This window comes from Elaeis guineensis, chromosome 8, assembly GCF_000442705.2.
Source record: "Elaeis guineensis isolate ETL-2024a chromosome 8, EG11, whole genome shotgun sequence".
NCBI lineage: Eukaryota > Viridiplantae > Streptophyta > Magnoliopsida > Arecales > Arecaceae > Elaeis > Elaeis guineensis.
Genome location: NC_026000.2, coordinates 138,518,937 through 138,541,136, shown reverse-complemented (window position 1 = coordinate 138,541,136; position 22,200 = coordinate 138,518,937). Strand labels below are relative to the sequence as shown.

Here is a 22,200-nt window from a genome sequence, read left to right as displayed (position 1 = left end):
AAAGAAAAATTGTAATAAAAGAAAAATACAAGGTCGGAGGTCTCAGACCTCTGCGGTAGGAGTTGGGGAGCTCGGTGTGCCTGGAAGGGGGGCTGCGGTAGCAGTAGCGGCAGGAGAGGGCCGGCCTCATCTTCAGATTCCTCACCCAAGAAGCTGAGGTCGAGCTCGAAAAATTTTTTGGTCACCTTCTCCTGGCAGAGCTCGAACCCCTTGATGAATGCTTCTTGGTCGAATCGGACGTTCAGGTCCCTCATCTCCCGGAGGCCTTGAACTCCTCCACCGCAAGACCCCTGGCCTCCGAGATCAGGACCGGAATCTGCTCCGCCAAATTGGCGACCTCGGCCTCCGCCTTTCTCACCATCTCCTCCAAGGTCTGCTTCTCTTCCTCCCGGGCCTGCTTTTCTTTCTCCAGGGCCTCTTGGAGGGCAACTACTTCAGCGGCCTTTTCTTTGAGACGGGCGACTTCGGCCCGACGACGCTCCTCCGCCTGGATGGCGTCCCTCGCCCGGTTCGTCGCCTCAATGTTTGCAAGGAGCTGGTGCCCAATCTGCAAGGGCGGCTAGGGGATCAGAAAAGGGTCGGAAAGCCAATTAAATGAAGACTTGTTTACCTTGAGAAAGGACCCTAGGGAGTCCCAAACCCGCTGCTCAGGATCGGCGCGGTCAATCCTCTCGACGACTTCAGGCAGAATGCAGCCGTCGATCAACCGCTTGATCAAGTCCTTGTCATTGAAGGGATTCTCCGACTCTTCTTCGGAACCAAGGGACTCTTCAGCGATAGCTCGGTGGCTACTCGCCCTGCGGCCACCGACTTCCTTCTCCTCCCCCTCTCGACTCCGGGCACCTCCGTGGAACAGCCCCCCAAAATGGGAGCCCCAGTCGGCGGACTCCTTGAAGAAGCCCGGGGGGCCGGTGGCTCGGAGTCCGAGGAAACGTCGACCGCGGGAGTCGCCTGGACGGACGCGGCTGAGCTCGTCTCCTCCACTCTGGCCTTCTTTGCTGATCCGGAGGCCGCGGCACCTTTTCTTTTGTGGGCCTTAAGGCCCTGGCGAGCATCCGTGCCACTTCGACGTCCATTCCTGAAAAAAAAAAATCGAAAATCAGTATGGGGTAAAAAGGAAGAAGTGACACGCAAAAAAAAAAAAAAAAAGAGAAGAAAGAAGAAGGACGGAAGAAAAGAAGAGAAGAGAAAAGATGGAATACTCGCAGGATCCTAGGGGCTCAAGCCGATGTTGAACAAAAATTGCTCCCTCAGAAGGTTAGGAAGGGAAGGAGCGGAATAGTCAAGAAGCTTCCGGGCGACCTGAAGGTCGTCCTCCCCCAGGCTGGGAGCCCGGCGGACAGAGTCCCTCAGAGAGCCCCAAGGGGGCAGGCCCAGCCTCAAGATCGGGCAGTGGACGAAGAGATATTTCCCTTCCAGTTGTGGATTGAAGAGGGAGCACCTTTCAGCAACCCCTTCTTGCCAAACTGGGGGAGAAATACCACCAGTCCTTCGCCGAAGGATGACGCTTGAAGGTGTAAAAATGCCTAAACAAAGAGAGGGATGGCTGAACTTCAACTACGTGGCAAAGGGAAAGGAACCCTATCAAAAACCTAAAGGAATTCGGAGCAACTGAAGCTAAAGAGATATCTAAGAAGCAAAAAAGGGCGACGACAAAGGGCGAAAGCGAAAGTCGGAGTCCGGCACGGAACGCCTCCTGATACAGGCAGAAACGATCAGGTGGGGGAGTGCTAGCCCGGTCGGAGGGGCCGGAAAGCTCCAGGTCGTACTCCGGAGGAACTCTATACTGAACCCTTATCAGTAGGAGTTCATCCGGAGTCAGGGAGCAGGGAATGGCATCCGGTGCAAAAATCGGGCGAAGCCCGTCCCAGAAGTGGGTTCGTCTACAGAGTGGGGCTCCTGGGGGGCTGAGGCAGAAGAACTACCAGAACCGCTAGAGACGGAGGTGTCGGAAGACATTTCGAATGACTTCAAATGAAGACCCTAAAGATCCCGGAGAAATCAAATGGGACAAAGGACGAGAGATTGCGGGAGACCAAATCAGAGAAATACGACAGAAGAAAATGGAGGAGAAAAGGCCCCTAAATGGCAAGAAGAAAAACGAAGGTTCTGGGACTAACCTAGATCACTCTAAAGGATGCAGGGGGGCGAGGACAGGGATGACTCGAAAGACGCCTAGGGCCAAAGAAGACGCCAAGGAGGGTCAGGGCTCTCGAAGAAAAGGCGGATACCGATAGAACTTCCAGGCGGAAATGCGGGTTTAAAAAGACCCTGGGATCCGGTGCCATAATGATCGCGAATCCCCTAGTCCAACCCGTGCTCGACACGTGTCCCACTCACCTCGGCAGGCGACTAAAAGTGGCTGACAGCTGACGGAGCTATTACTGCACCGTACCTGGGCCAACGTACCAGCGGAAATTTCGAAGGGTCCCTTCGAATCTCCCCAATTCGAAAAGACTCCAGCACGCGCGCATTTAATGCCAAAATATCTGGGGGCGATCGTGCACAGGATTCAAGGGGATAACTTCGGCTGCGAAAATTTTTCTGTACTTCCTTCATTCGAAATTCGAACTCGAAAGTAGGGGGACTGGTGTTGGGTATAAAATACCCTCCAGTCGAAGTTCGTGACGGGAGTGACCCTCCGGGGATCCAACTGACTTTCGACCTCTGGCAACGTCTCTTCAAACCTCCCAGGCAGCCGAGCCTCCGCCACACCCCCAAGCTTCGTCGACGGGCATGACCCGCCAACGTCGACCGGATTCTTCGCAACGTCCGGACTCCTACGGGAGTCGGACCTCGCCCCCGACTCGAACTGCAGGCAGACTTCGTCCGGACTCCTACGGGAGCCGGACTCCGCCCACGACTCCAGCTGCAGGTAAACTTCGTCCGGACTCCTAAGGGAGCCAGACTTCACCCCTGACTGTGATTGCAGGTAGATTTCGCCTAGACTCATACGGGAGCCAGACCTCGTCTCCGACTCCGACTACGGGAAGACTCCGCTTGGACTCCTACGGGAGCCGGACTCCGTCCTCGACTCCAACTGCAGACAGACTTCGTCCGGACTCCTACGGGAGCCGGACTCCGCCCACGACTTCAGCTGCAGGCAGACTTCGTCCGGACTCCTACGGGAGCCGGACTTCGCCTCTGACTTTAATTGCAGGCGGACTTCATCCGGACTCCTACGGGAGCCGAACTTCGCTCCCAGCTTCAACCGCGAGAAGACTCCGCCCGGACTCCTACGGGAGCCGGGCTTCGTCCCCGACTTCAACCGCTGGTAAACTTCATCCGGACTCCTACGGGGGCCGGACTTCGCCCCTGACTTTAATTGCAGGTGGACTTCATCCAGACTCCTACGGGAGCCGGACTTCGCTCCCAGCTTCAACCACGAGAAGACTCCGCCCGGACTCCTACGGGAGCCGGGCTTCGTCTCCAACTTCGATCGCTAGTAAACTTCATCCGGACTCCTACGGGAGCCAGATTTCGCCCTTGACTTTAATTGCAGGTGGACTTCATCCGAACTCCTACAGGAGTCGGACTTCGCTCCCAGCTTCAACCGCGAGAAGACTCCGCCCGGACTCCTACGGGAGCTGGGCTTCGTCCCCGACTTCGACTGCTGGTAAACTTCATCCGGACTCCTACGGGAGCCGGATTTCATCCCCGACCTCAATTGCAGGTAGACTCCGCCCGAATTCCTACGGGAGCCGGGCTTCGCCCACGACTCCAGCTGCAGGTAAACTTTGTCCGGACTCCTACGGGAGCCGGACTTCGCCCCTGACTCTACTTGCAGGTAGACTTCGCCTAGACTCCTACGGGAGCCTGACTTCGTCTCCGACTCCGGCCGCGAGAAGACTCCGCCCGGACTCCTACGGGAGCCGGGCTTCGTCCCCGACTTCGACCGCTGGTAAACTTCATCCGGACTCCTACGGGAGCCGGACTTCGCCCCTGACTTTAATTGCAGGTGGACTTCATCCGGACTCCTACGGGAGTCGGACTTCGCTCCCAGCTTCAACCGCGAGAAGACTCCGCCCGGACTCCTACGGGAGTCGGGCTTCGTCCCCGATTTCGATCGCTGGTAAACTTCATCCGGACTCCTACGGGAGCCGGACTTCTCCCCTGACTTTAATTGCAGGTGGACTTCATCCGGACTCCTACGGGAGCCAGACTTCGCTCCCAGCTTCAACCGCGAGAAGACTCCGCCCGGACTCCTACGGGAGTCGGGCTTCGTCCCCGACTTCGACCGCTGGTAAACTCCATCCGGACTCCTACGGGAGCCGGATTTCATCCCCGACCTCAATTGCAGGTAGACTCCGCCCGGACTCCTACGGGAGCCAGACCTCATCTCCGACTCCTGCTACGGGAAGACTCCGCTCGGACTCCTACGGGAACTGGACTTCATCCCTGACCTCGACTGATGGTAAACTCTGTCCGGACTCCTAAGGGAGCCGGACTTCACCCCTGACTGTGATTGCAGGTAGATTTCGCCGAGACTCCTACGGGAGCCAGATCTCGTCTCCGACTCCGGCTACGGGAAGACTCCGCCTGGATTCCTACGGGAGTCGGGCTCCGTCCTCGACCCCGATTGCTGGTAAACTTCATCCGGACTCCTACGGGAGCTGGACTTCGCCCCTGACTTTAATTGCAGGTGGACTTCATCCGGACTCCTACGGGAGCCGGACTTCGCTCCCAGCTTCAACCGCGAGAAGACTCCGCCCGGACTCCTATGGGAGCCGGGCTTCGTCCCCGACTTCGACCGCTGGTAAACTTCATCCGGACTCCTACGGGGGCCGGACTTCGCCCCCTGACTTTAATTGCAGGTGGACTTCATCCGGACTCCTACGGGAGCCAGACTTCGCTCCCAGCTTCAACCGCGAGAAGACTCCGCCCGAACTCCTACGGGAGCCGGGCTTCGTCCCCGACTTCGACCGCTGGTAAACTTCATCCGGACTCCTACGGGAGCTGGACTTCGCCCCTGACTTTAATTGCAGGTGGACTTCATCCGGACTCCTACGGGAGCCGAACTTCGCTCCCAGCTTCATCCGTGAGAAGACTCCGCCCGGACTCCTACGGGAGCCGGGCTTCGTCCCCGACTTCGACCACTGGTAAACTTCATCCGGACTCCTACGGGAGCCGGATTTCATCCCCGACCTCAATTGCAGGTAGACTCCGCCCGGATTCCTACGGGAGCCGGGCTTCGCCCACGACTCCAATTGCAGGCAGACTCCGCCCGGACTCCTATGGGAGCCGGATCTCGTCTCTGACTCCAGCTGCGGGAAGACTCCGTCCGGACTCCCACGGGAGCCGGACCTCGCCTCCGACTTTGACTGCAGGCAGACTCCGCCCGGACTCCTACGGGAGCCGGACCTCGTCTCCGACTCCAGCTGCGGGAAGACTCCGTCCGGACTCCCACGGGAGCCGGACCTCGCCCCCGACTTTGACTGAAGGAAGACTCCATCCAGACTCCCACGAGAGCCAAACTCTGAGCTCCTCTCAGACGGAGGGCTAGCCACCTCTCTCCGCCAGACACTCCGACCGAACTCTGGCCGATAGGCCTAGGCCCTCTGGCAGGCTGCAACAACAGCCACGACTCTGCTCCACCTCCTACGACAGATTCTGTACGGCTCCATCACTCCCTGGCAGGCCACGGTAACGGCCACAGCACTGCTCCACTTTCTGCGACGGATTCCACGCGGCTCCATCGCTCCCTGACAGGCCACAGTAATGGCCACGATCCTGCTCCACTTCCTGCGACGGATACCACGCGATTCTTCCATCTTCTGGCAAGTCGCGACAACGGACGCTGCTCCACTCTCCGCGGCAGACTCCACGTGGCACGCCCCGGTGATAGCCACGGGTCCACTCCACTACTCTTCACCACAAACTCCTCCTGACCATGGGCAGCCCACTGCCAGACGGTTACAAACATCGCTTTCAGTCTGTTGCTCCCTCCGCCTATAAAAGGGGGACCCCAGATACGTTATTCTCTAAGCTCTCTTTTTACCTAGAAATTCTGCTAAAATTTTCGTTCGAGCACTCCATTCTTATTGAGGCAGAGAACTGACTTGAGCGTCGGAGGGTCTTGTCGGAGCAACCCCACCTCCGGTTTAGACTTCTTTTGTAGGTCCTGGCGGCGACCGCGACTCCCTCGACTCCAGCTTCTCCGACGCAAGCGGATTTTTGCACCAACACATCATATTTATTAATGATTTTTCTCGATATGGTTATCTTTATTTAATTTTAAAAAAAACAGAAGCTCTTGAAAAATTTAAAATCTTCAAAATAGAAGTTGAAAAATAATTGAAAAAGGTCGTCAAGATAGTAAGATCTAATTATCGAGTGAGTATTATGGCAAACATGATGTGGCAAGACAGCATACGGGTCCGTTTGTCAAATACTTATAGGATTATGAGATTGTTGCCTAATATACTATGTCTGATAGCTCTGAGTAGAATGGTGTAGTCGAGAGGCATAATCGCACCCTTAAAGATATGATAAGGAGCATGATGAGTAGATCTAATTTGTCAGAATATCTATGGGGTGAGGCTTTTAAAACTATTTTGTATATTCTTAATAGAGTTTCTAATAAATCTATGCCTAAAATATATTTCGAACTTTGGATTGGTAGAAAACCTAGCTGAAACTATTTCTGAATTTGGGATTATTCTGCAGAAGTAAGAATATATAGTCCGATAGAGAAAAAGACTGACCCCAGAACCAGTTGTTGTTATTTCATTAGGTATCTAGAATATGCTAAAGAATATAAGTTCTATAGTCTTGGGAGAGGTAACAAAATTGTAGAGTCACTGACTGCTAAATTTTTAGAACTTGACGTGGTTGATGTTGAATCTTTTTAGACTATTGATGTTTATAGTAGTCAGATTGAGACTGTCTCCATTTCTATATCTGTATCACATCAAAATATAATTTCTGGATCCATTGATAGAGTGGATATTTAGCCCATGATCCTTCTACTTATGTTGAGAATCTTCAACTAATTCAGCCTGTTAAGGAGGTACCATTAAGAAGATCTACCAGACAGAGGAGGCCTGCCATTCTTGATAATTTTCTTATCTACCTTGGGGAAAGTGACTATAACATTGGGCATATGGTTGATTTAGTAATATATCATGATGCTATGAGCTGTCCTCAATCTGATTTATGGATAGATGGTATGAAGGAGAAAATACAGTCTACAGCTAATAATGAAGTGTGGGACCTTGTTGAGCCTGCTAAGAATTGTAAACCTATTAGATGTAAGTGGGTGTACAAGACTAAAAAAGATTCTAAGGAAGAATTAAGCATTTCAAGTTTACATTAGTTGCTAAAGGCTTTACTCAGAGAGAAGGAATTGACTACACTGAAACTTTCTCTCCAGTATCCTTAAAGGATTTCTTCAGAATCATTATATTTTTAATGGCTTATTATGACTTGGAGCTTCATCAAATGGACATTAAAACTGCTTTCCTAAATGCTAATGTCAGTGAGGAAGTGCATATGAAATAGCCTAAGTATTTTCAGAAAAGTGAAAGAGAGCATTTAGTCTGCAAGTTGAAGAAGTCCATTTATGGCTTGAAACAAGCATCTTGGCAATTATACTTGAAATTTGATGAGGTGGTAACCTCTCTTGGTTTTGAGAAAAATAAGATTAATCAGTGCATCTATCTCAAAATCAATGGAAGTAAGTTTATCTTTCTTATTTTATATGTTGATGATATCTTGCTTACCAGTAGTAATTTTAATTTGCTTAATGAGACTAAACAAATGCTATTTAAAACTTTTGATATGAAAGACCTTGGGGAGGCAATCTTTATCCTAAGTATTGAAATCCACAGGGGATAGATCACATCATCTGTTGGATTTGTCACAAAGGGCATATATGCATTAACAGAATTTTTGAAAGATTTAATATACAGAATTGCAAACCATGTGATATGCCTGTTGCCAAGGATGATAAGTTTAGTAAAGATCAGTGCCCCAAGAATGAGCTAAAGAAAGATCAAATGAAGAATTATCTTATGTCAGTGCTATAGGGAGTCTGATGTATACTCAGGTTTGCACTAGACCTAACATTGCCTTCATAATGAGAGTTCTTGGTAAGTATCTATCAAACCCAGGCTTTCAATATTGGGTTGTTGCAAAAAGAGTAATGAGATACTTATAGAAAATCGAGGACTATATGCTTATGTATAGAAGATTTTGATGGGGTATTCAGATTTAGATCTTGCTGGATGTCCTGATGATTTTAAATCAATTTCAGAATAAATTTTTATGTTAGCTAGGGATGCAGTATCCTGGAGGAGTGTTAAACAGATCCTGACTGCTTCTACTATGCAAGCTGAATTCATTGCCTGTTATAGGACTGCTACTTAAGCATTTGATTCAGAAATCTTATTGTAGTACTATGAGTTGTTCATTCTATCATCAAACCACTGACAATCTATTGTGATAATAGAGCTGTTGTATTCTTTATAAAAAATAATAAATCTTTCAATGGAGATAAATATTTGGAGCTAAAGTATCTGACAATAAGAGATCTTATGATGAAAGGGGACATAACTATTAGCACATAGATATATAGTCCATGTTGGCTAATCCTCTGACCAAGGTTTTGAAGCCTATATGCTTTACAAAGCTTGTTAAAAATATAGATATATTGAGTTTCTTTTATGTACTTGATTTGTGGGAGTGACTTTGTATTTATATTTATTAATATTTTATTGTTATGGATCTTTTTTATCTCATTCACCTATGATGAATATTCATATACATTGTTGATATGATAAATTGATTGTACATTTGTATTAATTCTTTTGGTTATGTTGCATATTTATTTTAGTACACTTAGAGATATTTCTTGTTTATATACCTGTTATATGAAACCTGAGATCAGATGTCATGTCTCAGATATGTTGTGCTATCTCGTTATCGATACCATATTGAGTATGTGAGACATAATAGCTTATTGTTGAAGCTATTAAAATTTTTCTTACTTATTTTGTATCCAAGCATATTGAAGAGAAATTGGAAGACCGATAATGAAAATAGAATGTGCTTGGATCACTTTTGGATGTTATTTTCTTACTACACTACCACATCCAGATTCATGTTGATAGTATTGATGATGTTTATAACCATGGATAAGTTTTGTGTCAAATACAGGATGCAATAACTCTCATGATTCAGCATGATTGATACTATTGAATCTAGTCAATTTCAAGATGCTGTCTATAAAAATATATTTTTAAAATCATGGCCACATACTGTGTTTTCTATTGTTCAGTCCAAGAGTTATTTTTAAAATAAAATATTTTTAAAATTTTAAAATCATAATTAATGTTGCCTAAACGAAAGAATATGAGAATTTTTTTAATTATCGACTACTATTACTTAATTAATTATTTTATTTTATTAAAAACGAACTGATTATATGATCCAGATTAATGGATATGCATGTAAGCCGATATTGTTTGTGATTCTGGTGTTTTGAGCTATACGCACCTTACATTGGATAGTGTGGTTGGGGCGGTATAGTATAGGCCTGAATCCGACTTAAGTCCATGATGAAAAAGCCTGTTAGGGTTAGTTTTGAATGGCTAGGTCCTCTCTCTACTTTCTATAATATCATGAGATTAGTTTTTAGGCTTGTCCCATCAAATAGCCGCCTGTTGAGAAGAAGCTAAGGAGAAGGATTTAATTTTTGGTGTTCGTCTGAGCATCCATGATTGATTAACCAATGAGAATCAATGATGAATATAGGTATGTATCCTAAATCTCAAAATTATTCTATATTCTAAATTTTTATGGGATTTATGAATCTCTTATATATGGAGATCTATTCTTTAATTATGATTTTGTATTCTAATCTTCTACATAAGATCCATGAAAAAATTCTTAACATCTAAAACTTCTGTAGTGGATTTTTTTGGCTAACAAAAAAAAAATTATTGCAACGTTGCAAACAAAAACTATATGAATCTAATGGCTTGGTCATGCTATGAATGTAATAGCTTTTTATTAAGGGTCAGTTCTTGAAGATAAAAAATTTATCCATGAATCTATATCTTTTTGGATAAATATTTTTCAGATAATATTTAGATAGAAAAATAATTTATTCATATTCTTTAATACATTAGAAAATGGCTCAAGAATCAGTTATCTATATTCTTTTGCATTACTAGTTTTCTAGATAAGTTGCTATGATCTATTCATATTTTTTATATTACTCTTTATTATATAAATATTATTATATATAATAGTATAATGATATAGAATAATATAATATAATATATTATTATATTATTATATATTAATATATTATAATATTTTATTATTATATTATTATATTATTATTATTATATTATAATATTATATTATATCAATATCTTATGTTAATATAATTTAATATATATAATATTATTATATATAATAATATAGTATAATATATTATATTAGTACATATTATTAAATATAAAATATATTATATTATTACATTGTTATATATTATTATAATATATTATATTAAAATATAATATAGTATATTATTTTATATTATAATATATTAATTATATTATAATGATATATTATATAAATATTATTATATATTATATTATATTATATTATAATATAAGGTTAAGGGTATATTAGGAATGAATTAAAAAGGTTATTTTTCTGATTAATGAAAAAATAATTTAGCCACCCCTAGGTGGGTAAGATTTTTTTTCATTTTATGGATAAATACTATCCATGAAAAAGTAACTTATTCATCTTGAAAAGCATAAGAACGAGGATAAGTTGGTCAATGAGAAAGTTTATTAACTTTTTCATGATATTTATCATAAAATAATAAGTCCTAAATATAAAATTAGGGAGTTGCATGAATACTACCAACTAAATTATAAGAAAAACTTATAAAAAGAATCATGCTGTATGAACTATAAATTAGCCAAAAAAACCTACATTGCCCTCTTCTCTTAGTGATTCGATTTGATTTTTTTTCATTTGATCTTGTACATTCTAAAGTATGGGGTCTTGCTCCTACCCCATTATGTCAGGTGCTAAATTCTATTTCATCTTTCACTTCAATTTATTTACTTCATTCTCAATCAGATTCTTTTAAAAGTTTTCATTGAGTATTCCACTCTGGTTAGAATGTATTTCTCCACAACATAATGTTTTTTAGTTTGGACTCTGGTGGAGAATGTATCCTATGCTTCTTCTTGTTCACTAACCACTAGATTCCAGTAGCTTAAGGTATTAGGAAATGGGCTAACAATGCATCTCAGGCCTTAACCCTTGCCCTTGTGTTCAGCCCTGACCATGCATATAAAGGCATAAATAAGCCAAGAGAAATGTAAGAAAATAACTGAAAACAAGTCAAGAGAAGAAAAGACGAGATGGCAAGTGGGTGAACTAAAGGAAAATTGATTTGGCCCCCAAATTCTGATACACATTAACAAACTACTACATCCCAAAAATTAAGCTATTGGGAAAGGGGTATATCTTAGAAATTAGGGGCTGATTGATATACGCAATGAAAGAATAAAATAAAAATTTAATTAATCATATAGTGGATAAAATTAATTTTTCAGATTAATTGTGCAAGATCTCATCTCGAATCAATCCGAATTCCTCATAATTATTAAGATTAAGATTAAGAGAAGGAAGATCAAATCTTCATCTTTATGTGGATAGTTCTTCATCATAATTTGATGGTCATAGATATTTTTACGGTTCTTTTGAAGTCGTACAAGCGTCCAGCCTCTATAGGTATTTACACTAGATTATCATCTGATCGAGAATATGACCTTATCGAGATGCTAGCTTTTTTGCAGAGATTTTTTTTATAGTAATTTTTTTTTCTTTTTGTGCTAAAAATCTTTCTTAAGAATTTCAACTTTTTCTCTTCACAGATCATGCTGTGCACATGAATGGATCAGAAACCTTTCTTGATCCTTTCTTGATTTTCTTCTTAAGAAAATCCAGTGCTGTCTTTCTCTCTTTCCTCTTTTTCTTTCCTTCTCTCAAGAACTCTTCTTGGGCGTAAGCCTTCTCAAGGCTCTTTTCTCTTCGACATCCAACCCTTGGACATTGGAACACCTTCATATAGAAAACCTAGGATGTCCAATACTTGGGCGTGTTGGCTTGAGGCGTGAAGTATCCAAAGAGGCATGAAGAATGGCGTGAAAAATAAAAGGAATGCATATCTCTAATACGTGAAAACCTTTTTCATGTTAAGAGGCTTGGGCATGAAAGAGATTAGGCATGGTTCCAAGAGGGCATGAAAGAGAGATTAGAAGCCAAAAAGGGGGCGCAAACACCTTCACGTAAAACCCTTTTAGGCATCAAGAATTCCAAGGCTCATGGACTCTCATGGGGTGTGATCTCAAGGACGCATGGGAAACTCTTTCTCATGTAAATTTCTCCCACACATGAAGTACTTGGGCGTGATCGTGAACTCCTTACATGAGGAGTTAGGGTGCACAAGAAATCTTCTTCTATTAGGACTCCACCACATGCTAACAACTTTTTTGGGCATCCCAACACTTGGGCGCCAAGAGTCCAACTCAAATGGGGAACTTTACTTTTTTGGCATAAAAAAAATTAGCGTGAAGCCTTAGGCATGGGGAAAGTCACGTAAGAAAGGTGGAGCACATCTCACGGGAAAAGGAGTCCTTTGAATGCAAAACTCTTTTAGAGATAGAGTCTAAAGGGGCGTAAACTTTGATCAAATCAAAATCTTTATCTCATAAAGAATTCTATTACCTTTAGGTTTGACTGTGTCAACTCTTTGATATTGTCAAATTTTAACTTATCAACCTTTGATATGTCAACTTAAATCTAACCATCTAATCAGACACAACCTTTTATGTGTGTGACCCCATAGATTCTATTATATCTGATAGTGAAAAATATTGTGATCCCCCATCAACAATATCATTGAAACTCCTTTCAATAGATTGGAACAATTCTAACTCACTCATTAAGAATTATTGATCATTAAAATAATTCTCATGAGTCTCACAATCCACCAGTGATGTCTAACAGCATGTAGCGGCATTCTAGCAAAATGAATAGGTGAACCTCTAGGTGCAATTACTGTGTAATATATTTCTTCTATTGTGAGTTCTGATAACATGGAGATTGTAAAATATTTCATCAAACTCCATCATCTGTCACATATCAAATTTATTCAACTTGAGTTCCTAATGTCAAAACTATGAAAACTCTTTCCACTATTCACACTGTCCTGACCAAGATCTTCTGAACTTGTCTCATAAATCATATAAGACTAACTCCCTTATCTATCAAGATCGATGGATTCTATATAAGTGCATATCCTATTCCTACAATGAATCTACTATAGCCAACATACACCGCAAGGATCTATATAGCTAGGCGACCAAATATATGTGCAGTCAAACAACAGCAATCCCATTATGAATAGTCGAGGCATCGTAGGTCAAAGGACTATCATACTACTGCAACATTGAGCAAATCACTGATGAGTGAGTAGACATCCCAGTGACTTTTCGTATTGGTTACACTCGGTATCCTTATTCTCTAACAATCACTTACACTCTTGCTCCAGTGTCCTCATATTGTAGACTCGAGACTTGTCTATCTTAAAAAGAAAGCGATCCGTACATCAATCTATCCAGATCAATCATCATCTCCATGATGATCCATTGATCGAAAGTATTTAGGAATTAATCACCAATGACACATGTCTCAAATTTTCAACTCTTAGGAATATGCGTCATCATTTTATTAATTCCTTGGATGATTCATAAATATATATATACAATATGAATGAAATAAATAACCAATTTTATAGATATCAAATATAAAATTATATTTTAAAATAAATATATATGTCAGTCGGATTGGCTTATAGGACATACATCTCACAATATCATATATATATATATATATATATATATATAATATATATATATATATATATATTAGCCCTCTTTTTCTTGGTATATAATGTATATTAGGCCTTAAAAGTTTTAAATTGAAGAACACATTGTCCAAATGATTAGGCATGGGATATATAGCATATGAGATACAACTTTTTTCCATCCAGGTGCTTCTTGGGGATATGGGAACAGGCAAGACAAGTATAGCGCTGAGATTTGTCAAAGGCCAGTTTTTTGATTGTCAGGTTTGTTTTGGGTTCCTGTTTTCACCTCCTGCTTTGATTTATTTGCATATGATTGATAGTGAAGACGCACCTGACAGTTTCTACCAAAAAAAAAAAAAGACATACCTGACAGTTAGTGTGTCTCCAGGAATCTACAATTGGAGCGGCCTTCTTTTCTCAAATACTATCGCTGAATGAAGCAACTGTAAAATTTGATATATGGGACACAGCTGGGCAAGAACGATATCATAGCTTGGCTCCCATGTACTACCGTGGTGCAGCTGCAGCTGTTGTTGTATATGACATCTCAAGCACGGTAAGTCATTTATTAACAATTTGAAAATTAGTGCCAGGAAATTGAACCATTTTGCTGCTGTTCTCACTTTTAGAAATGCAGAAACTAACATATGTATGCTTTTGTTGTAAAGAAAATTATTATGATATTTTTATTTTCTAGGAAGAGTGATAGCAAACTGGAATTGTTTTCCTTTTTTTTAAAAAAAAAGGAATGTTATTGTGATCTAATTGTTATAACTATAATAATCATCATCATTATTGGTATCAATATAACTATCAATATTAACATCAGTAGTAACGAAAGTGTGAACATATTCTCTCTGCTATCCTCCCTACATCCGCCACATGTTTATCTCAATATTCTTGTCTCTGAAATATTCATCTTATGTGCTTGGAGCATTTTTTCTGCAACATTCACTGGATAAATTAATGCTTATTTTGTATTCCCCTTGTATTTTGATGGCTTGTAAAGATCAAAGAACACCACATCTCCATATCACCAACTGATTCAATTGGATATTTATTCATTTATTCCTTCCACCTTTTGTAGAATAGACATGATTATCTCTTCGTGGAAAATTTTGGGGCCTTGTTTTCCTTTTCTAAGTGAGCATTTTTTATGATACAAGCAGAATTGGTGAATACTTACTTATTGATCAGTATCTATTTGCATTTCATACTGTTTTTGTTAATGGTTACTTCTCATTTGAAATGTCTCTGTTTCTTTGCCTCCAGGATTCATTTAATCGAGCAAAAAAGTGGGTTCAAGAACTTCAAAGACAAGGTGAATTGTGGTGATCTAAATTATTGCTTTTCCACCTCCAATTCTAGATATATAAAAGCATTTCAATTAGTTCAATTCATATTTTACTACTCACTTATTCATGTTTAACCAAGAGCATTTCATTTAAATGGTCCATACTCCACTAAGTGTGGTTCATGTTCAACTGAAATTTCTTATCTAAAGCCACACTTTATTTCCACCTGCAATTTGGATATAGAGAAGCTTCAATTCCAGTAACATGCTTTTTGATACCTCAATAGGAAGAACTGATAATAATTTTCTGTCAAACCTTTGGCATACATATAAGTGCAGAAGGATGTTGAACAAGATGTGATTTGTCTTTTACTGCTTACTCTTGGGCTGCATTTGAAGCAATTGGGCCGTTTTATGATGTTTTTCTTGCATCAAACATTTACAAAATCAATGTAACTAGACATTAATGACCATTGCCCATCCTAGGATAAAGGTCAACCACCTAGAGTGGGTTGCCTTAATATATCAAAAATTGTAAGAGGAAAAGCTGGTCATCCTGTGTCTTCGATGACTGTAGATATGATGTCTTCAACGTTCTTGAATTTCTGCACATATTTTTAATATTGTTAAATTTTACCTGTTTATGTTCACTAAATTAGTCATAGTCTTCATGTTTAATATTCCATTTTTAATGATAGTTGATTCCATTCTAAGGAAATCCACATTTGGTGATGGCATTGGTGGCTAACAAGGCTGACTTGGAGACAAAGAGGCAGGTGGATAATGAGGTATGAAGTAGATAATACCTGCTATCTTTATGTAGTTTTGATTCTCTACTCCTGTTACCTCTAAGCTGGTCTTTTGCCACTGGTCATTAGTTCGTAAGGAAGCAATAACTACAATGAAAACAAGGTGCTTAGAGTGCTGATTGGGAACAATGGGGGTTTGAATTTTAATGTAAGAAAGGCGTTATCTATAATTTTATAAGTGATTAACGAAGAGAATTGTTAATCATTTATAAAATTGTCAATGCCTTGGCGACAAATTATATTAATGACATTCAGTGGATCTGCACAGCAATCCGAGTCATTTCATGTGCTGATTGGGAATGGGGTTAGAATTTTATGTAAGAAAGGCACTGCCCATAATTTTATAAATGATTAGCAAAGAAATTGTTAATTATTTATAGAGTTATGAATGTATTAACAAACAGAATTGACCTTGGAGACAAATTTGATTAATGGTATTCAGTATATTTGCACGCTAATTCGAGTCATTGTTTCAAGAAGCACTTACTTTTTTAATTTTGAGTCGCTTGGCATATCTGATATTTTAACGAAGTTTTATAAGAGCCTTCTATTCATGGAGAACCAAATGTATCAATTAACAGGAGCTAGTCCCAGAACTTATGGGTCAGGATTACAGAACTGGGATTAACACGAATAACTTCAATCGCAAAACAAAAAAGAAGAAGAAGAAGAAGAAGAAGTCTAAATCTGGAAGGTCAATCATCAAGCTGCCTTCTTAATGTTGTTCGGTGGATAAGCGTACGAGCAAGTTTTTATGTAGCTGTTGGTAGACTTGTGATGTTCAATATAATGAATTATTCAGAACTAAAAGAGCAAGCCGTTTTCTGTTGTTTCTTGTAGAATAGCAATGCAAACTAATTTCTCAGCTATTCTAGTTTATGCGCCAGCAACTGAAACATGAACATGACTAATTATCTCGTTGAGGATCAACTAGTTTCTTGTATAAGTCTTAATATTAGAAGGGCTGCTCTGTTGTTCGACTTGATAATATCCAAATATGTTATTCTTTAGATTTAATCTCATTAACCTGGATCTTTGTTGTACTAAGTCAACTCAAAATAGCATCCAAAATATTGGGTACTACATAAATTGGAGATTTGCAACAATGTTATATGTCAACCATATTTAATCCAGGGCCAGGCTGATGGCTGCTTCATCGGGGAGTCTTCTCTCTTTTTTTCAGATGGCTCAATAGTAAAGCATGCATAATATCTTAAGTTGATGAAATGCTACAAAGAAAGCAGGTCACAATTGTGATCATATCACCTAACGTGGTTACGATGGATACTTGGAATTAGCCAGTGACTGGGAATTGGAGCTACATCATGTCGTCCTGCGCTGCATATTTAATTGTTGAGAGGTCCTTTAGTTTGCTTTATGACATCCACTATGATTGCTATTGCATGTTGTAATATTATTACAATCTATTTTCCAAGAATTATATATCGATCAAGCTTCTTTCGACTACTCTTCAGGAAGGTGTGTTATATGCTCAGGAGAATGGGTTATTTTTTATCGAAACTTCAGCAAAGACAGCTCAAAATGTCAGTGAACTCTTTTATGAGACGGGTACGTATGATCCACAGCCATACTCTCAACATTTTGTTAAGATTTCCCCGTATGATGATCGCTTTGTAACTTTGTCCCCAGCAAAGAGAGTGGTGAAAGCCCGACCTACACGCCCAACCGGTACGAATCTGCACACTCGAACACGAGATAGGAGGAGAAGAAGGCTCTTTTGCTGTTCCACATAATTAATGGTTGAAAGAATAGAAGGCCTTCTCTTTAGATTCGCTGGTCTCTTTTGCTAATTGTGACCTTGTCGCATGATCTCGAATTGCTTTCGAGCATTTGTAAATTCTTTGAGAAGGCTCTGTGACTCGAATGTCTTACAATGAAATTCTTCGTTATGAACTCGACTGATTCTGCCTCCTGTATTTGTACCAAGAGTTTGAAGACACCTGAAGTTTTAAATCGAGCCGGCCCCCCAAACACCTCGTAATATTTATTTGACCTGCCGACCGGCCTATATATTTGCATCTCTATTTTGCCATCAGCTCGCTCCACCTCCTTGTGTACATTTTCGTCATCGGGCTTAACATGAAACTTACTTCGTGATTAGCCTTCTCACTTCGTGAGTAGCCAAAGTCGGTCCGATTGTATAAGTATCTGCCTCTCATCACATGTTAATGTTTTCTCCAATGATGAGGTGGTTTTCTTTTAATATTCTTTCTATCTTCAGGACACCAGAATCAATTTTTTAGGAGTTCTTGATGATTGGGATTTCTTGCCCACGCGTAAACCGTGACAAATGTCGGGCGGGCATCATCGTCTGGATCCCAAGTTCTTCGCCCATCCTGCAGCTTAAAATTGGAAATCTTGTAATGTCCAGCTTGAGGAGCATCGCCACATATTAGAGAATAGAGAAGCATATATGGCCACAGTTTTCAAAAGCCACAATTATTTGTTTCCTATTCTTAAGATCCGAAAGTTCCCTCATCCAAAAAACGTAGCAAATCAACTCCATTACATACAGGAGTGTTGAAAAGGTTACCGGAGAACACCATTAAAACCTGAAAAAGATCATCAAGTGGGCCCATGATCAGGAACGACTTCCGACACCAGCTCCCGATCAGCCAGTAACACAGATTCTCTAATAACCCGCAGCATGTCCGTAAGGGAGACGAGCCCCATGAGCAACCCATCTCGGTCTACGACCCACACTCTGTGCACGTCGCCTTCCACCATCTCCTCCATAACCTGGGCCAGGTTCGTCCCGGGGTCGCATGTGATGAGCTTCCTTGGTGCAAGTTTTGTATCATGATGAGGATGAGGCGCGGCAGTTTCCCTCATTGATACCCTTCCTTTAAATTCCATGATGCTCATGGATAACCAGGACTGCAACAGACCAATGGGGCATCCCCTTAAATCTGTCGCAGAGAATGTGTCTGCCAGCCTCTTCCCCCTTCCCTGCAAATCAAATAGCACTCGCTAGCGAGTTAGCACGAGCATAGTGTGTGCGTGTGCGCGCGCGCGCGCGTGTATAGGAAATATACTACTTACCACTACTGATTCAATGGAGAAAATTGATAGAATAAGAAAAGCTTATTTGTGGAAAGTTGCAAATCAAATATCCAGCTTTTCATGCTTGATGAACTCGTAGTGTTCGCAAATCAAAACTTGCCTTGGGATTAAAAACATTGCTGAATTCGATGATGGACTTCATGCTAAATGGAGGCGGAAATTCTATAATTCTAAGGTAGATCTCTGGGTTAAACTAATTTACAAGACTTGCTAATTATATCCGCCAAGAAATATGGTATCCGATCCAGTAAGGTGCCCCGCAAGCTTTCTCCATTATGCCGAGACATTTCCAAGTTAGATCCATTCTGGTGCTGTCTTTCTCTCTCTTGTTCCGGGCAAAGGTGTTCGAATAGATTTTGGAATGATTCCTGGTCTGCCACTATCACTCTCTGCTCTCTGTTCCCTAATCTTTTCCAGGCCTCTGTAACTAGTGGTGGCTCTGTTGCTTCCGTTTGGAGTGGAAGCAAGAATGGTCGGTCGGTCGGTCGGTTCCCTTAAGGCGTCCACTTGATGCAATTGAGAACGCTGAATGGGAGCGATCCATGACATCCTTAAAACTATTGAACCTGGAAGAGCACCAACTACTGCACCTTTTTGGAAACTAGCTGCCAACCATTATTTCTTCTGTTAAATCTTGTTATGGCTTTTATCAACAGCGGTGGTAACAGATACGGTCAAATGTGGTTGAAAGTAGTAAATCAGGTATAAAGGGCATTCGCTGTAGTCATGCCAACCCAGAGCTTCAAATGTAACTCGGTAGAAGCAGTTACCGTGTTAGTCAGAGTGAATCAATGACATAATAATAATATAAATGATATCAGCGACCACGATAACTATAAATTTCTGATGAGGGCAGAGTTATTTCGTATTGAAGTAGCACCGAACCAAGTTACTTGATCGAATAAAATTGATTCAAATGATGATCCCCAGATATAATATATAGCTGATTTCATTCATTACAAGGATAATCTGACAATGGGAACTTGTCTGAATGAGCATGGCTGATCTTATTTTGCACAAAACAACCAACGGAAATTGCATGATTTCTCAACTCAGGTGGAAGCAACATAAGAAACAGGAACAAAGATAGCTACACTTGAGGCCTACAAGTTAAATGCAAACAGAAACATGATGAAGATTCTTTTTTACCACTTAATGCCACCTGGAACGGTATGAACCAATGTTCATGATTAAAGGATGGCGGCTCGGGAAAAAATAAATAAATAAACAAAATTAGATAATGGTCATTGTCGGATGAAGCCACTGCAGTACTCATTCTAAACTTCTTTTGTTCGCCAATGAGGAGATGGAAATCAAGAAAATATGACATTTAAACCCCAAGCTTCCTAATCGAACCACGAGAGTGCAGTTACTACCACTCTTAATTTTCTTCTTATGCCAGATGAAATAATTAATCTAGGAATTAATGGGTGGACCTTCGCGGTGTAAATTAATTTGACATCAGAGAATGAAACAATATCAAGTGTAATAGCTGAGTGGCTCAAACCGCAACCGCATCAGCTCTGATCTGATATTCAAGAACAAATTTTGGCCAAATTAAAGTGAACAGCGGGATATCATTTTACACAGGGCGAGACGAGATGATCGCGAAGGACAGAAATTAAAGTAACATAGAGCATCGCAGTTGAGCTTACCGCATTAGTAAACCTATTCTAAGCATGGACATAACACAAGTGAATGCGATGGACTCGAATATATAATCAACTTACATCTTGAAGCGGTTGGCCATCTCCGGGAGATTCGACTACAGGAACAGCATTCAGAGAAGCACTTCTCATGGATCTGATAGCTTCGATGACCGTCGTATATTCTGTTACAGCAAAAACGTTCTCATTGATTGCTCCTAACCCCTGAACGCCACATGACAGTGCATCCTTCAACTCCTGGCTATTCTCTTTTAGGAAAGCTAAAAGATCCATTTGGGTGAGCATTCTGTAACCAGGTGATGCCTCCACGAGTTCTACCGCAATAACGTGATCTGCATGACTTTCAAGTGGAACTAGAGCTCGGTGGACTCCTTTGCTAAATGATTCCATACAATCTAAAATGCTGCGAATACAAAGAAAACGGTGTACTCAATCATCTATCGTCGTCACCACCAGACATGAAGATCAACAACGTCCACCTCATCATCAGGTTAATCATGCATGATTCGATAGAGAACGTACAGCAGAAGGATGACTAGTACTGACTACGTACCTTGTGTTGGGATTAAGGGTCCACAAGCTGAGCCCTTCCAGAGAATGACCGATGATAGAGGAGACGGGGACCGCCATCCGAACGTCGAGGTCTGGTGCGGGGGCAGAGTAGTCATGAGCAGCATGATCCTCCTCGGCGATATGGGCGAGGATGTCCACCATGGTTACCATGCCGATGTAGTGCTTGCGGATGGCGCCGGTGGCCTTGTCGGACTCGAGGATCATGGAGCCCCCCGCGCCGATCCAGTGGCCGGGCGGGGCGGCGACGGGGACGGCGGCGACGCGGTTGGCTACGAGGGCGTTCAGGGTGTGGGCCAGGGTGGCGGTGTAGGGGACCTCCACCAGCCGCCGCTTCCCCAGGACCAACTCCCGGACCTTCCTCTCTCTCAGCCAACCGCACGGGCCCTTCCTCGGCTTCTTCTTCCTCTCCTCCGCCAACTCCATTACATCCTCCTCTACCACTTCCTTTGGCTGCTTCTCTTCCAACGCCGACTTCTCCATCCCCTTTCTTCTCTTTTCCTCTTGCCGCTGCGCTGCAAACTGCTAATTAAAAGAGAGAGACCGATAGCGACGGGACTCCAAACTCTGAAGAAGCATGCCGGTGGTGATGAGGCCACGTGGCGGAAGGAGCATCAGCGTGGCTGCTGCCACGGCTGCACTTGGTCGACGTGGAGCTTGTGGCAGGGAACACTTGGTGGGTGGATCTCACCGCTTGACCACCATCTGCTGCCTTACTGCGTGACATGATGGTACACGAGTTCGATATAATAAGGGCCGTCCGCTCAGCGTCAAACAGACTGGTGTCCGAGAAGAATAGTTTTTTCTTTTTTGTTGGGTAGAATGAGAATAATGGTCATTTGGATTCATTATGTTCCCCCTATTCTCAATTCT

The 22,200-nt window shown here is 42.1% G+C and overlaps 2 protein-coding genes across 5 annotated transcripts in view; one reads left to right on the top strand and one right to left on the bottom strand.

Annotated features, from left to right (window-relative positions):
* Positions 1 to 18,059, top strand: part of LOC105049468 (ras-related protein RHN1) — a 30,140-nt gene extending 12,081 nt beyond the window's left edge. For 2 of the 4 annotated variants that reach the window (XM_029265864.2, XM_029265863.2), the window contains exons 2-8: positions 14,087 to 14,164; positions 14,292 to 14,459; positions 15,176 to 15,224; positions 15,912 to 15,985; positions 16,588 to 16,700; positions 17,482 to 17,575; positions 17,657 to 18,059. In XM_029265864.2, coding sequence (XP_029121697.2) covers positions 14,102 to 14,164; positions 14,292 to 14,459; positions 15,176 to 15,224; positions 15,912 to 15,985; positions 16,588 to 16,700; positions 17,482 to 17,575; positions 17,657 to 17,671 — 576 coding nt within the window. In that variant the 5' untranslated portion in view covers positions 14,087 to 14,101 and the 3' untranslated portion in view covers positions 17,672 to 18,059. Of the gene's footprint in view, positions 1 to 14,086; positions 14,165 to 14,291; positions 14,460 to 15,175; positions 15,225 to 15,911; positions 15,986 to 16,587; positions 16,817 to 17,481; positions 17,576 to 17,656 lie in introns of those variants that run through there. The other 2 variants (XM_010929121.4, XM_073262212.1) reach the window with 2 other exon arrangements.
* Positions 18,060 to 18,444: 385 nt separating this feature from the next.
* Positions 18,445 to 21,878, bottom strand: LOC105049467 (SNF1-related protein kinase regulatory subunit gamma-like PV42a). Its single transcript, XM_010929120.4, has 3 exons — positions 21,311 to 21,878; positions 20,821 to 21,160; positions 18,445 to 18,976 (listed from the first exon to the last, which is right to left on the bottom strand). Exons 1-3 carry the CDS (start codon positions 21,808 to 21,810, stop codon positions 18,593 to 18,595), a joined length of 1,224 nt encoding a protein of 407 aa, XP_010927422.1. The 5' UTR covers positions 21,811 to 21,878; the 3' UTR covers positions 18,445 to 18,592.
* Positions 21,879 to 22,200: the final 322 nt, after the last annotated feature.